Below are 16,952 nucleotides of genomic sequence, written 5' to 3' on the forward strand. Positions count from 1 at the left end.
CTCAGGGAATTTTCTTCCATTTATTGTCTAAGAGATCTTAATGACAATATTTAAGAGAAACTAATTATGTGCTGGGGGGAGGAGGAGGGAGAAGGGTGCAGTTGGCTACCCTCTTGGCTGAGGGAAGGGCAGAGATACCATGAGATTTTGGCTGGGATTGAGGTGCTGGGCTTGGCTGTTTGCTCTCTCTTGCTCTGGGATCGGAGGGGAGATGGCTGTGCTGTGGTTGCTGAGGGGAGAATTCACCGCCACCATGGAGTTCTGTCTTTACTGCTTCTCCTACAGTGAGTGAGGCTTTGCTTGTAAGATCGGCCATTGAGCTGGGACCTCATCAACACCCGAGCTCACTGGAAAGGGCCCTCACCATCAGCTCAGGTGCCTCAGGAAAACCCTGGCACGCCGAGCCCCTCTGAGGGAACGTCTCCCAGCTGTTTGCAGGAGCCTGGCTGCTGCTGCCCCGCCATGCTGTTTTTCTGCCGCTGCTTTGGGTTTCTCTCTGCTTTAACTCGCCATCCCCTGTCTGCTTTAACTCGCCATCCCCTGTCTGCTTTAACTCGCCATCCCCTGTCTGCTTTAACTCGCCATCCCCTGTCTGCTTTAACTCGCCATCCCCTGTCTGCTTTAACTCGCCATCCCCTGTCTGCTTTAACTCGCCATCCCCTGTCTGCTTTAACTTGCCATCCCCTGTCTGCTTTAACTCGCCATCTCCTGTCTGCTTTAACTCGCCATCTCCTGTCTGCTTTAACTCGCCATCTCCTGTCCGCCCGACCTCCGCAGCGCGTGCTGTGGAGTTTCTGCTACACTGTGTTTGCCACCAACCCCTGCCATTCCAGCCTGCCGCTCTGAGGCTCCTGCTGCAGCCCATTTTGCCATGCAGAGGGGCACCGTGCTCGGCTGCCGAGGGTTTGTGAAGAAGCAAAGCCTCTCTCCCATCCCTTCCCGTCCCAGGCACGCCGCCATTGCCGTGTGGAGAGGCGGCCCCGCCACAGCGCCCCCTGCAGGCGCGGGGGAATCCTCGCCCCGCCCGGCCCGGAGCCAGCAGCGCCCCTGCCGGCCGTGCCCGGAACTGCGCCAGGGGAAGCGCCCGAGCCGGCCGGGGCTGCGGCTGTGCTGCTGCTCCCTGCTCGTCTGGCTGCACACACACACTCGGGAACAACTGCTATTCCTTGCCCATAGCTTTGCCTGAAAGCCCTGTAACTTCAGTTATAATAATTCAGAGGCAAGTGAGTCTTATTTTCCATTCCAAGGGAGGTTCCCGCCTTCCTTGGCAGACACCTGTCCTTTAAACACAGCTGGGGATCCTGTCAGGGATTTCCCCACATTGTGCCATGAGTGTGGCCTGACTCCCACTCCTTCTACAACTAAGCCATTTCTACCCTGAGTTACTGAAAAGGATTTAATTAGCTCTTAAAAATGTCATTTCATGACAGGCCTATTTGTGTTGAAGCTTTGCACATATCTTTGCAGAGGAAAAGCTTTATATCTAAATAACATTCTTTTTAGGTTTTGAGGGGTTGCATTTGGGTCATGGGCATTGCTTTTGCTACATCTTTCACAGACTGGGTTTGTTTTGGCTTGGCCACAGTTGGGGCACCTCCTTGTCACCTCAGGATTCCAGTTTGCACATGTTGGTGTAGTTTTGAGCTTTCTTCATGGCAAAAGGATTGGACAGATTCTGTTATACATCAAAATGAGCTGTCTAAACGTGCATTTCACAAGTAGGATCTAGGAATTTTCTGCAGTGAATCTACTGAGGAGAAACAGCTTTTGTTCTTCCAATAACAGAAAACATCTTCTCTTGCAGTTTGCTGGGACTTTGTCGGATGGTTTGGGAAAGACCATGGATAACAGACATCAGACAGAGCGGGAATACATCCGGTATCATGCTGCAACCAGTGGAGAGCACCTTGTAGCTGGAATCCATGGACTTGCACATGGTAACCCTTAGCTGTAATTTTAACTCATTTCTCCCTTGAAAGGGATGATCAGATTGCAAAGAACAGTGGGTGTTACTGCTGGGTGTTTGCTAGAAGCCTGGGCAGTGGAGCTATCAGAGGCTTTATGCTTGAATTTCATTCCTTGCAGGTTGGGGTGGGGGCACTGTTTGGTTTTCAAGTCAACAGAAACGACATTTAATAATTGGGGGTTTTCACATGTAACTGGAAGTAAAAGCATTTTTTGCAAATAAAAATGACAAAGGAAGTTCATCCAAAACATCAGTTTCTTTGTAGAAGCATGAAATACCCACACAAACAGATTTTTTTTTGAGGGCCAGACATTAAAAAAACAAAGTTAGTATGGCTGGTTGTAGGTTTCTTATGTTTGCTTTTGGTTCCAGAAACCTGAGTTTCCTTGGAATCAGTACATCAGTTTAAAGTTACATTTCACCAGTTGGGTTACTTTGTGGGGTTTTTTCAGTGTACTAAGAACTAGAGACATTTATTTGTGTAAAGGGTAGTGGGCTAGTTTTAATTTGGCTTGAACTTTACATCAATTTAGTTCATGATTTATCTGTTGAAGAAGGTTAAATCAATACAAGCCAAGTTTAAATCAAATATTTATGTTTTGCATCATCTTGGCTCAGTTTGTTTAAATGTTATTCTCACAGTATAACTGTTGCAGCCTGTGCAAAGCTGATTTGACTTTCACTGAAAGGTCTTTTCTATGCTGAGAAAAATCTTCTTTGGTCATACAGAGACACTGTAGATACGAAGTGAATCATGAAAGTTTCTCTCACACCAGTGTGCTGAACTGTCTGACGTAAATTTATAGAAACACAGGAAATCCAAAATATGTGAATCTTTGCTGAAAAGTCCATTATGAAAGCACTTCACTGTGTTGTATTATCCAGTAATTAGTGTGACTGTTCTAGTCCTAAGTCTGTGGCATTTTTAAATGCTTCCCATTCCGTTTTTTGAAAAAAATAAAGGAACTGCTAATTACTACATTTCAACAGACAGGATTTAATCATAAACTATAGTTACTCAAGAGGAGAGATTTAAATACTTTGTGCTTCTTGAGTTTGGCAGTTTAGATCTGCCTGGTCTGTACTTGAGTTACAGACCTCAGAGGAGCCCTTGGCTGCTGGAAGCTTGGCAGGTGAGTGCTTGAGCCAGGGCACTAGAAACTGGTATTTTAATCATGGAGATGTGAAATCTGCAAAGTGTGTTCTCAGTCAATGTGAACTGTTCCAAGTCTTTTGAAATCTCAGGAGGTGCTTGATTTCTCAGAGCATTGAGGTTCTCAGGAAGGGAAATGTGCACAAAAATGTCTGTCAGCAGCATCACAGTTAAAGTCACTTAAACTGACTTTAAGGACACTTAAAGTGCCAGTTTAAAATAATTTACTTTGTCCAGTGGAAAAATGCACTCTGTTGTTTTCTGTCTCAAGTTGTACCAGCTTTTGTGGTGATTGAATTTTGTCACATTCTAAGTAACCACTTAACCTGTGCAATAGATGAGGACTCTTGGTGTAAGTACAGCTGGAAATGAACCAGTATAGAAATACTTTTAAATGCACATATGTAATGATGAATTAAATATTTTCCTGTGGGATAATGTAGTCTGTACATATGCATATCTGTACTGCATATACAAAGTATAAAGTTATTGGTTAATGTAATTGAGTTTGAAAGTTTGTGTGTTAAAATAAATGCACACTAAACCTTGTAGGCAGAGAGCATCAGGTGGGTGAAGTTCTGTAAATTCTAGAACCAATAATTTTGGACTTCTCTGCTGCTCTTGTCTTTGCCAGGTATCATTGGAGGATTGACAAGTGTCATAACATCGACAGTGGAAGGTGTGAAAACGGAAGGAGGGGTCAGTGGTTTCATATCTGGCCTGGGGAAGGGGCTGGTGGGCACCGTCACCAAACCCGTGGCGGGAGCTCTGGATTTCGCGTCGGAAACCGCGCAGGCAGTGAGGGACACCGCGACCCTGAGCGGCCCCAGGTCAGCCACCAGTTGTTATTTCTAATCAATAACACTATGAAACTGTGTATTAATGCCTGCTGCAACTTCTGAACTGATTATCTTTCCTCAGGCAAAGCAACAATAACCAAATTTAATGTAAGCTGTTACCAGCCCATTTCATTCTCTTTGCTTTTTGTTTAATGGATGGCATTTGTTGATACTCTAACAAGAGTGAAATTTGCCTGGAAAAGCTGCAACAAAAAATAGGAATTAATAACCTACACCATTAGATGAAACAAAGTTTTTAGAAAGACTGTATGTGGTGAGACTGAACTTCTACCACTGAATCCTCACACACTGTTGAAATGAAGGAGTTCTCCCTGCTCTACCTCCAGCTTTTATTTTGCTGTAGAAAAACAGCTCTTGAAAGGTTTGAAGAGTTCTGTCATCAATATAGTGCCACTGTTTTAATTTTTATTTTGTGCAAAGTTCTCAGTTATGAAAGGGGGTGGCTGTGTGCCCTTATGTGCATGTGCCCATCCTCCTCTGGCTGTGAGGTGTCAGCACATCAGGAGAGATGCTTTGGCTTCTTCTTGTGGTCAGTTACTGGTTTAATGTGGGCTCAGCAAAGTAACAATGGTTTTGCTTAAAATAAATAAGTGTTCATTAGCACTGTCTGTGATTGTGGCACAGTTCTGGAAGGATTGCTCTGAGAGAAGAGTCTTTGTGCTCTTTGTGGCCAAGATTTTGCTTTGTATTACTATGCCAAGAAGTCCTCTTGTATGTACATGTGACCTGTGTGCTGAAGAAGTGAAAGAAAACCCTAAGCAGGTTTTGTTATCACAAAGCTTGGAGAAAAAGGTTCAAAAAATATTAGGTTTTCTGCTTGTTTTGTCTTCCCATTTGGCTTTTCCATTTCCTGTGTTTTATTATGCCACTCTTGGAATTCTGAAGGGTTTACATCAGGGTTTCAGTAAACAATAAGTTTGATGAAGTGTGAGTGAGGTGCAGGAAGCCTGAAGCATGACCCTGGTTGGGCTTTGTTCTGAAAGTGGATGTTTGTACATGTGTGTCTTACATATCTGAGACTTACCCTGATTTGTAAAACCAAGAAGTTAAGGATTGAAAGTAAGAATATTAGCATGCACAAAATTAAATGAGAACTCTTAAATGCATCCCTGAGAAAATTCAGTGTTTCACTTGTGCATGTCTAAATTTTGTGACTCTGCAGGTTGATTGATTTATGTAAAGGTGTGGAGAAGCACACCTGTCTCTGCTGTTAGCTGGATTTCTGGTTGAGTTGTGTGTCTATTGTAATTTGTTTCAGGAAACACATATTCTTAAAATTCATGTTTTGACACGTTTCTGTGAGATACAACCTGTACACAGTTTCCAAACTGGACAGCAGCTGGGAGAGAGAGGGCAAGAGGATCTCCAGCCAGGGTGATTTTGGGCTTGTGTTTCCTTTGGGAAACACTTCTTTTTGCCTTGTTCACTGTCAGTTAAGAGAAGAGGTTAAGAAAGATGAGCTGAACCACGTCTTTACTTCCACTGAATTTTGAAGTCTTTTTGTCACAGATGAGCACTGTGAAATGATTTCAGTGTCTACTCACAGACTGTCAAGTTTCTGACCCAACAGCCTTTTACAAGAGGAAAGAAAAGAAAAATGGGAAAAAAGCCCCAACCTTTCTCAGGTTACTCAGTTACTACAGTTCTCCAGCCTACTAAAGTCTGATCAAAACCTTTTTTAGCTAAACAAATGTACTTGAGAACATGTAGACAGTGTAAGGGGAGTGTGAGTGGGGAGGTGGGACCAAAACACCACCTCCATTTGTAAGCAACCTTGCATTCATGTTTTGTTTGGTGTGTGGCTTTTATGTGCTTATATAACAAAGGAGCCAAATTGTTCATTTGGGGGTTGAAAAAGCCCCACATGACAAAGGGTTTGTCTGTTCTCTGGGCTGCCGTGTCCCGCTATCCCCCCAGCGCGTTTGTAACTGCTCAAGTATGTGTGGTTTGGAATCGCAGCAGGACAACGTTCCAAGCCCGAGCTGCTGGCTCTGGTTGGAGCATGCTGGGCTGTGTAGGCTCTTCCAAGCTCAGCACACAAGAGCAGCCTTCCCTGATGGATGTGACTGGAAATTCATGGCAGGAGCTGATCTCCAGTGTACTTTTGAACACCTGAAGACTGAGTTCATGAGTGTGACAAGAGCTGTTTGACCTTACCCCGTGCATATTCCTGGTGCTGCTGCAAAGCTGACTCAGCCAGTTAATTGCAGTTGCATTTAAATAGCAGGATACGTAACTGTAAATTATAGGCCCCTTGCAATTCTCTAATTACATGGTTGAATTTTTTAAAAAATCTCTGAATTTCAGCTGCTTTACTTTAACCATTGGATCAGGTTTGAGTGGGATGAAGAATTTTAATTGAGGTTGTTTGCTTTCCTAAAAGATGTAGTTTAATTCTAGCACAGTTCCTGAATGGAATGGAAGTGTCTGCAGCATGTTCAGTGTTCAGGCTGCATGGACATGAGTCTTTTTTGTCTTCAAACATGTTGATTTGTGTTGGAGCTCCTGCAGCTGGCACATGCCATGTGTTGGGAACATGGAGCCAGACCAGCACGGCTGAGGCATCAGGTGATGGCTTTAGACCATAAGGGGATATTTTCAAAGGTGATTGGTTTAAAGGGCAAGAAAATATTTTTTTTAATCTGACTTTAGGCTGGCCTTTTTCAAGTCTAATCTTATAAACTTATTATCTAATCATAAAGATGCCTGACTGCTTCTAAATTTAATGCAGAAGAGAGGATAAAGCAGTTGGTGAAAGTGCAGCATACATCTAATTTATAAACAGTTAATGCCTATGATTCGATACCTTTATTGAGAGAGTTTTATGTGTTCCAAGTATTCCAGTGTCACATACAACAGTTCTGATTATTTCCATATTTTTCATATACTGCCAAAAGTTTTAAAGCCCGGTTCAAAACAGGAAAGCTGTTATGTCTCTGGATATGCTTGGAGAGCTCTCGCCTAGAAACGTGTTTTATGTCCTGGTGCAGCACAAGTAAAGAACATTTATATTTAGATGTGTGTCTAACCTAACAAGTAGTGCAGGAAACTGCCTTTATGGCTTTCTCTCAGGCTTCTGCCAGGTCAGTGCAAGTTTAAGATTATTCTTGGACTGTTGCTGCATGGGTTTGTGTTCTTTTTTGAGCTGCAGTGTGAAAATTAGAAGTAGATAACCCTGTGACCTCCACAATTCTGATGAATTCTGTCCATGAACTAGACTGTTAATAGTAAAGAATAGTTTGAGATTGGAAAGCCATTAATGGTCTCACAGAAAATTGTTATGTAAATATTTGATTCTTTTAAATGTACTTCATGTGGAAAGCAGCAACCTGTGCTAGTTGTTCCTTTGCTCATCACTTGGAGTTGTGCAGGGAAGTGGCAAAGTTTGATGCAATGTCAGGAGCAGATGATTATAATTTAATTTTTTTACCTTTTTGCATCCATCTCTTCATTAGCTGTGATTTGCATTGTGAGGTCAAAAGCAGTGTCGATGAGAGCATGAGTATCAGTGACACCGAGCAGAAATAGGAAATATGTACTTAATTGTATGGAGACAACTCAGCCAACACACTGCCACGAGGTTCTCAGGTTTTACAGATAAATATTACTTGAACCTTTACACTTCTGTATATGCCCCAGACTTGGTTCTGACCATGGACTTGATCTAGATCTGACTTTACAAGCCTTTACAATAATGTCAGTCATGTATGGGCCCTTCTGGTCCAGGGGATGTTGTTATTCTCCTAGTAAGCCCTTCCTAAGATGTTCCTAGAAGTCAGAGAGAAAATGTATTTATCAGTCTAATCAATAAATTACTTGAGCAGTATGATTTCCTTCATATCCTTTCTTCTTTTTCCCAGTGGGATAACAGATCTTCGTGATAATCTGTTTTCATTGAGCAGATTTGTCCCCTCCTCTCCCTGTTGCACAGCTGTAGCCATGGGCTTTTCCTCCCTGCCAGCCCAACCCCAGTGCACAGTCACTGTCCAACTGGATTTTATGATTTATATTCTTCTGTCATGGGCTGATGTCCAGATTGTTCCCCTGCTTTTGTGGAGGTGCTTTGGAATCCCCACCTGCAGGTTCCCATCTGTGTGGAGTGAAAAGGGCCTGTGATCCCTCTGCACTGGGACAAGCTGTGCTCTGCAAACCACCCAGAATTGTCTTGGTTGGGTTTACTGCCATATCCCACTGCAAACTGATGCCCATTTTTCTGCTTGCTTTTTTGCCCCAAGAGTTTTTATGTTTGGTTTGATTTTACTGCTTTGCAGGTATCTCCTTGTCATTTCACATTTGCGTTCTGGATTATTTTTCCCCAGACATGCAATGTTGTAGGTTGAATCCCATTTAATTTCCTGTCATATTTCTGACTTTTTCAGGTTCTTCAATACTTCAGTGTCCTCAATGGGGTTTTAAATGCCTCTTAATTTGTCCTCCAAATGTAGTTTTACATCACTAGATCCTTGTAGTTAAGCAAACCTGTGTTTGTGTCTGCACATTTTGCAGCACCTCAGTAGATGCTTCTTTTTCTGTGACCAGTCTCACCTGTTTGGTATTCTTCTGTTAGGTTTTATTTTATCACTGGTAGCTTTCTGTAGCTCATTTAGAGATCCTGGCAATGTTCTCCAAGTGTCTACTCTTGCTTGTTGCATAAGTAAATGTGGATTTCCTTGTGGGAGAAGCAGTTCCCCAAATGCAGCCCTGTCTCTCTTCAGTGTGGCTGATTTAATCTCAAAACCTTTATTTCTTTCTGAAAATGCACCTCAGCTAATTCAGTTTCTTAACTAAAAGATACAATAATCCACCATCTAAGACCTAAAATTATTTCTAAATAAGTGAAGCTGCCCTTTAGAATTAACAGAAAATAGTTCTCTGTTCCTTTTTCTATTCAAGGAGTGCTTCTTTCTTCATGAGCCACTTTTGGCTGCCAGTTGGTTCTCTTTTCTACAGCTCTCTTGTAAGAATGTGTTAAGTTTTTTTCTTGTTTCTACTCAGATTTTATTTTGCAGAAGTCCATTGCTGTGCATCAATAAACCAGTAACGCTTTTTGTCAGTCAAGTACTGATTATGTTTGCTTGGGAGTGGAATCTGTCAAGATTGCTTTGTATGTTCACTCTTCCAAAGGGGAAAGTCAACTTCCCCTTAAAGCTCTCTGGAAGGAATTCAAGCAGCTGAGGCTTTTGTGGTTCTGGTTTTGACTGTTCTGCAGTGCCCAGAGTCAGGAGAACTCAGCATAGACTGCAATGCCACCCCACATTTGTGCACTTCTGAAGCTCACCATACTCATACAGTGGCTATTAGTATTTCAAGAAATAAAACTAAAATTTTCAAAGTGACACAACTTCAGAAATAAAGTGAAGTCAAGCCTGAGTACCTCTGTGTGAGAATGAAATACAGGGGGGCAGCTTTTCTTCCCTTTTTTTTGCACCTTCCTCCAGTACTGACAGGCTGGGCATCTCACAGTTTGTTCCCTTTGCCATTCCCCCTGGAACAAAGAGCTGAAGGACAATTTCTTGGGACTTCAGGCCCTATTCTTCACAATAAAGCAGGATTTGATATGCATGACTGAAGAAATGATGCATGTTGTTAGTTTTCACTGGGTTTCTTTTGTAAGCCGCAGGATACAGTAAAAGCAAGATGAAGCTTTAAAACATTGAGTTTGCTTAATCATATTTTGTTACAGAGTCAGTAGCCCTAGAGTCTCATGTATAAAAATGTCCCAGTTTCTAGAACAATACATTGTCCATTGTTTGTGCCCAGCAAAAGTCCAGATGATTTGGAGAATCCAAACTGCACTGACACATCTCCCTTTCCTTTTTAGAGGGTTGAGTGGGATTGGTGCCCAAACAACACATTTTAGTTCATTACTGCAAATACCCACTGCATGTCTAAGTAATGTTTCCTGGAGGCTGTTCCTAGAGATCAGTACTAGTAAATATCATTTCTGTTCAGAATACTCAGATGTCTGCAGTCAGTTGTCACTGTCCCTTTTTCTGAATTTAACTCACTTTTAACTATTTGGAAGGAATGGAAGTAAAACCTATGGTGTTTGGACCTAGAGAAACAATATAATCCTGCATTATTATATAGATGTGGTTCCTTTCACATCTGCCTATAGGAATGTTTATGTAATAGGAGGGTTTGGGAAAAAAATATGCAATTATGGGCTTACATTAGGCAATATTTAATCATACAGGTCTCACACTTTACATATTTTACCTTGATTAGTCTCTGGGATTTATGAGCTAGACTTGTAGTAGCAGGGTCTGAGACAGGAAAACCCCAAAACAACCCCCTTACCTGTTTATTCTTACATTTCTTTAAGCCCAAGGGTTTAAGTTGAACTCCCTCACATTGTCCTTCTGGGGTTGTATGCACCCTGCATTTAAGGAAGAAGCTGTAGATGGTTTAAATTCCAACAAGGAGGGCTAAACCTTTAGTTAAGACTTATGTAACTTTTTGTGTTTAAGCCTTTTTGCTTTGCCATGACAGAATGTATTAAACTGAACAAAAACCTGGCTTAAGGAAATGGTGCAGGCACGGTGTTCTCCAGTGGTGACATGTCTGTTGGCATTAAACAGGGAGCCTTTGTGAGGGACTGGCTGTCATTCTAAATCCCAGCATCTATTCTGTGAGTAAGAAGGATTTCCTACTAAAACATTAGTGTTTAACTTGACATTTGAGGGCAGAAAGATACCCTGGATGCTTTTAGACTTGATCATGGGACAGAGGCACTGGAATTGAGTGTTGCAAGGGGAGGACAGACAGTGAAAATGGAAAACACTGAAATGAGCAATGCTGAGGAGTTACTGAGCATAAAATCTGAAATTGTCTTTTTCTTTAGATGTCCATTCATTAATAGCAATAAATAATTTCAAAAGGATAAATGAATGCAGAGTTCCTACTGTGGTGGCCTCTACAACCTCCAAACATTTACCAGTGCCATGATATTCCAAGTAAGCGCAGGTGCATTTCCATCCCTGTTAACTGCTGCCTGGGCTGGGTTAAGTACAAAAATCCAGATTCAGATTCAGCTTGATGTTCCTGTGTGCAGTAACTGGTCTGGAAAAGGTATGAGTTAATGAGGGAAATGGGTTGTGTGGTGTTAGTCTGGTCAGGTATGAAAGGAGAGCTGGCTGAAAATGGACATCTTGGCTACAGAGCTTGTTCCCTTTCCAGTGCAACACTTCTGGAGGCCATGGGAATGTTTCTTGGGGCACACAGACATTTGTAGTGGGTGACTAATGTTTTCCAAGACAGCAACACTGGCCTGGCATAGTCCATCAGAAATAGAAGCAATTATGAACTTCCTTCTGAAAAGAGCAGATAAATCCTTTGCTGGATTTACCACAGATTTATTCTACTACTTAAACTTTGTCTGACATGAAATATTTGCTTCACAAAGCGAAATTCTTATTCTGTGTGCCCACTAAACAGTATTTAGCTGTTAACTGAAAGGAATGCAGCTAGACAGGGAGAAAGTTTTATGTCTTCTGGAAATACTTGTATTTCTAGAGCCTGCATGTTCTGGCTAGTAATCTTCTATTTCATCCAAAGCTTTAGGACACACAGGCCGAAATGTAAAAGGAACCCTTCATATTTCCTGTTTTCTGGCATTAGTGTGATTTTTAGATCACAGCATCTCTGCTAAAGGATACCACTGTGTTGGTGTATTCTGTGTAACACTTGCCTTGGGTGAAAACAATTCCAGAGAGCTGCAGATTTAATTGGTGTGCACTGGTGCCTCCTAGAATAGAATCAGAGATTATTTGGAAAAGAAAAAAAAATTATATTCATGCATGACCATCAGCAGACTTTTTCCAGAGCCAGTAATAGTTTGATTTTATTATTTCTTGAAAATACCAGCAGCTTTTGAATTGTGTCTTACATTACCTGCCATTTTCCTTTGTTTGAATTAAGATTGTTTTATAATTATTTCAAGGGGATAAAAATCATTGCCAGGCTCCAAGTCAGTATGCCAAGCTACAGCCCAGAGCAGGCTTTTGTCACTAAATTTTATGCAGACCTGATAAAATATAAGTTTACAATGGAAACCCTGAATTTTAGCTGTACCAGAACATGCATATTTTGTGCTGAAAAATGAGTCCACACCTTCTATTTCCTGAACAACCACTGAGATTGGGGTTTTCCACCTATGTATTTACAGATTTGGAATAGTCTTTCCATTTGCCTTCATTCCTGGTGCTCTTGCCTTGAAATTGTATTAAAGGTTTTTTACATCCTTAGTTTGTGGTCTTGTCCTGGTTTCAGCTAGGATAGAGCTCATTTTTTCCCAGTAGCTATTACAGCGTTGTATTTTGGATTTGGAATGAGAATGGTGTCAGGAGTGGGATCAAGAAGTGTTCTTTACTTACAACAGGAATAAAGCTTTGAGTAGAGCATACCCATTTTGTAGTAGAGCATTTTGTCTGAGCATACCCAGAGGTGGATTTTCTTCATCCTCAGACCAAGTATAAAGATGTAGGAAATCCCCATTTTAGACAAAATAAAAACGTTCTCTCCATACTGTATGTCCAGTAATTTTGTGTCTTATTAAAATTTCTTGCTACATCATAAATATCAGTTCTCTGAGGTTACTCCATGTATTTAAAGTGGTGGAAATACTAGACTGTGTGGCCATTTGCACTGATGGGCTTAATTTCAAACAAAGAGATGCAGCATTGATTTAAAACTAATACCACTTTTAAGCAGTGTTTTAAGACAACTTAGTCAAGGTTCGAATTTCTGTGGCAATTGCAGGCTTGGCTGAAAGCAGGAGAGCTGGAGGCGCTGCTCAGGTGCTGTTTACCTGTTTCTAGAGTTTCTGACAGATTTGGTCAGAATCCTTTGTGATGATTAACGCGAGGTTTTGTGTTCAGTCCCAGGCCGGAGCGGTAGATGGGAGCCCAGGGCCTGCTGGGATGGGGTTTTACACTTGTGCTGTCCTTTTGCCCTTCCCCTGAACTCTTTTCATTTCAGTCATGAGCAAACAGTCAGTGCCTGAACTAACAACCCCGCAATCCTCCAAAGCACGCTCCTTACAGTACCAAACAAAGGGAGGCCCGCGTGGGCCGGCCCAGGCCAAGGAATGCAGCTTCGGGGTTCTGCTCCATAAATTTAACCAGCACGACAAAAAGGAGATAATATGAGCCTTCGTGATGATCTGAAAGGGGGAGGTTTGTGTCCCATTGATTGCGGTCTGGCCCAGCGCCAGCCCCGAGCCTGACCGACAGTTGAACCATATCGTTAAGGCGTGTAATACAGCTCGAGTCTTGTACAGCAGCCAATGAGTACATATCCAGAGGGCAAAAGTTTATAAAGAGTCGAGGCTGTCCTGTTTAACCCTCTCACACTGCCTGTAATGTACACTGCTGCCATTCACAAATAGGCACTTTGCTATTAAAATGTAAACCTTCTTTCTGTGCTTGGAAAACATACACGTGTGTCTGATTTCTAATGTGCAGCAGATTTATAAAGTGATCTTGGAAAAATATGTAAAGCTGATCTTTTTTTTTTTTTTTTTTTAACAAAAAAAAAAGTCCAACCCACTTTTATTTCAGCACTACTTCATCCATAGTTACTTTTTTGTTCAGAGACGTCTTCTGGGTTGTTCTGCAAGCTCTTTCATACAGATGGAGCTATTTATTGCCTTGATGTCACCTCATTTAGCATGTGGCTGGTATTTTTATAGATAATTTTTTCACCTAATGTTGCTGTTAACATGTGGAATGCTCTTTATCAGTTTTGTAAGTACAGCCAGTTGATCTGAATTGTTCTTGCAACTGCAAACTTTAAAAATCAAAACAAACCTTCCGAGTAGCCTTTTTGTTGGGTGAGGTTTGTGCTAGAGCACTTTGTTGTGGCTGTTGCAGCCCCCCTTGTAGTAACTGAGAAATATAAAAGGAGGGTCAGAAAGAGAAGAAGCACCCAGTCATTGGAGTTGATTGACACAGTCCTTCATGTACAGCCAGAGGCAGGGCCCCTGGCCTGGTTTTTTTTTCCCCAAGTAGATTTGCTTTCCCATAAAGGCAGGAATACAATATGGAAGCATTTCTGTTAGACTGAAGTATTTTACACTCGAAGTGACCACGTTTGCATTTGCTACAACTGAATATTGCTTGAGCAGCATTGATGGGACCATTATAAACGTGACTCCCCATCCCTGGCAGTGTCCAAGGCCAGCTTGGACCGGACTTGGAGCAACCTGGGATAGAGGAAGGTGTCCCTGCCCATGGCAGGGGGTGGAATAGGATGAGCTTTAAGGGCCCTTCCAGCCCCAACCAGTCTGGGATTCCATGGGCACAGACATAAAAGCAGTGCTCCATCTGCTACAGGCCCTGCCTGGCAGCAGACAGTATTTAATATTTTAAAGCCTCACACAGTGCCCTGAGGCTGAGCAGTGTTATGGTCCTGGGCACTTTGCTTTCACCAAGGCATGTTCAGCTCCTGTTCTTCAGGTGTTTGAAGGAAATCCCTGCTGAGAACCATCTTTTACATTGAGTCAGAAGGTGAATGGGAGCATTTTTCAACACATTGGTTTGCCAAGAAACTCTTTAAGGTGACAGCTGCATTCATCCCTGTAATCAGTACAGGAAGAGTCTGGTGGAAATTGGAAGCTGGGATAGCAGTGTTACGTTTTGTCAACTTCTTCAGCTTGATGTTACCAAAGTGCTTGAGAAAGTGTGAGTTTTGCTGCACAGCTGTTACAGGCAGAGGTGGGGCAAGTGCCAGAAGTTGATGCCCAGAGTGCAGCTGGTGTCAGTGCTTTGTCTACAGTGCAAACTCATACACCTTGTCCAGATGCTGGATTTGTAATAGGGATGCCAAAATTAAGTTGTGTCTTAATCTCTTCTCAGTTCCTTTTGAACTTGGAGCCTGATGAGGTTATGTAAAATTGCAAACCCAGGGAATAATTCTTAGTTTTGTTTTGATCTGGTGTACAAAAGAAAAGGGAAGGGGGAGAAAAGCTCTATCTCCAAGAAACTGTCAGGAACAACTTCCATGATAAACAGTTGCTCCTTGAGCATGCTGTACTCTCCTAAAGGCATGTCGGGTCAGCTAAAGGTCTGCAGCATCTGAGCTGGGAGATCCCTCCAAAGAGGAGGGATTTGACTGTAAGTGGGAGGTTTTAACCCTAGGCACCATTTATTTGCATGTTTCTGCCTGAAACTAGCATTTTGGGAACACGTTTAACAAGCACAATATATTCCATGCATTTGCTGGAATAAACGGCGCATATGAGCTTCCTCAGATCTGCAGTCAGCAGGGAGCTGTCTGGCTCGTGATTTTACACATTCTTGCATCTAACTGAGACATTCTGATGCCAAATCCAGCACTCAACTGACTGCACCATGTGTGTATTTTAACACACCTTAACAGCATCTGTGTTGGAACCAGCGAATGAATCCCATGGCAGAGCTTTGCCGGATCTCTGGGGTCAGTGACCTGCCTGTTGGGAACTGCACCCCAAAACCCAGCACAGGGTGGGAGGCAGCTGCACTGACCCCTTGAAACAGAGCACCAGTAGAGCCACCAGGGAGCAGGGAAATCTAGATTGCCACATGTTTTCCTGAAATTAGGCCCAAGGCATTAAATGTTCTCAGGCGCTGAGAACTGGCACATCAAAAACCTGCTGTCTCTCCCCTTCTGCTCAGTAAATTCAGGGAATATTCCTGCTCATCACATGGGTTCAGCACATGAAGCAAAGTTAAGTGCATCAGTGAGGAAAGAACAGTGGAAACAGTGGATTTTTAGTGCTGTGCAGAGGTGTGATGTTCACTACAGACCCCATTACAAGTGGCCCACGATTGTTTTCATTTGTTACCTGTGTGTTCCCAAGCTGTGGCTGCAGCACTGAGTTTTCAGCTCAATTTTTAAGGCATACGTTTTTCAGCATTTAATTGGTTCTGGCACTCCCAAGTGTGCTTTGCGCAGTGTCCTCCCATCATGTCTGTGGCACGAGCACCATCCTCATTCTGCATTTCATGGAAATCATGTGTGTGGGATGCTGATCCTCATTGAAAGCTGCAGGTCCAAGTCAGTCTGGAACTCAAGCAAGTGGACCAGGTATTTTAGTTGTGTATTTTATGGTAAAAGATAAAGGTTATTCCTCCCTTAACTTATCAGATCATGTCACTTTTAATGTCTGAAATGCACTGAAGTCTCCTCAGACAAAACACTCCCTGTATTTAGGAAGCAGACTTTTTCCAGAGCCAGTAATAGTTTGATTTTATTATTTCTTGAAAATACCAGCAGCTTTTGAATTGTGTCTTACATTACCTGCCATTTTCCTTTGTTTGAATTAAGATTGTTTTATAATTATTTCAAGGGGATAAAAATCATTGCCAGGCTCCAAGTCAGTATGCCAAGCTACAGCCCAGAGCAGGCTTTTGTCACTAAATTTTATGCAGACCTGATAAAATACAAGTTTACAATGGAAACCCTGAATTTTAGCTGTACCAGAACCAGCAAATTACTGTCAACTGGGCAGGGATAACGAGGTGGTGAGACTGGACCTTTGCTGGTGACAGTTGCTGAAGTTTTGGCAGCAAGAACTGGGTATGGCTAAAGGAAATGATTCCTAGAGACTTTTGGGGGGAGCCCTGAGGCTGAAGGATCCCTTGGGAGGGAGCCAGGAGCAGCCCAGGCTGTGGCCATGGTCTGTGAGGAGCCTGCTCCATTCAATACTGGTTCCAGGTGCCAGAATTCCATCTCCTTGCACTTAGAGCTGCTGTTTGTGCAGCAGATTGTCTTACCCAGATGAGAAATCCCCCAGATACACATTTTAAATGAAATCCAGTGATTACTGTGTTGGTCATGGGGTTTTTCTCAGAAATTGTTACATTTCCTAAAGTTGTATTATGATGAATTCTGGGTGTGATACGGGGGAAACTGAAAGATGTAAATTTGTAAATAATTTCTAAATCATTTTAGAATAGGGAAGGTTTGTTTTAGCAGACCAACATCTTTTCAT

At 42.4% G+C, this 16,952-nt stretch overlaps 1 protein-coding gene across 3 annotated transcripts in view; it reads left to right on the forward strand.

Moving 5' to 3' along the window:
• The window catches only part of VPS13D (vacuolar protein sorting 13 homolog D), a 95,931-nt gene that overhangs the window by 71,022 nt on the left and 7,957 nt on the right, over nucleotides 1–16,952 (forward strand). For all 3 annotated transcript variants that reach the window (XM_014257260.2, XM_014257258.2, XM_088066601.1), the window contains 2 exons: nucleotides 1,805–1,937; nucleotides 3,754–3,949. In XM_014257260.2, coding sequence (XP_014112735.2) covers nucleotides 1,805–1,937; nucleotides 3,754–3,949 — 329 coding nt within the window. The remainder of the gene's footprint in view (nucleotides 1–1,804; nucleotides 1,938–3,753; nucleotides 3,950–16,952) is intronic.

This window comes from Pseudopodoces humilis, chromosome 24 (assembly GCF_049639895.1).
Source record: "Pseudopodoces humilis isolate 2021_Gansu_Grassland_sample_001 chromosome 24, ASM4963989v1, whole genome shotgun sequence".
In the NCBI taxonomy this organism is placed as follows: domain Eukaryota; kingdom Metazoa; phylum Chordata; class Aves; order Passeriformes; family Paridae; genus Pseudopodoces; species Pseudopodoces humilis.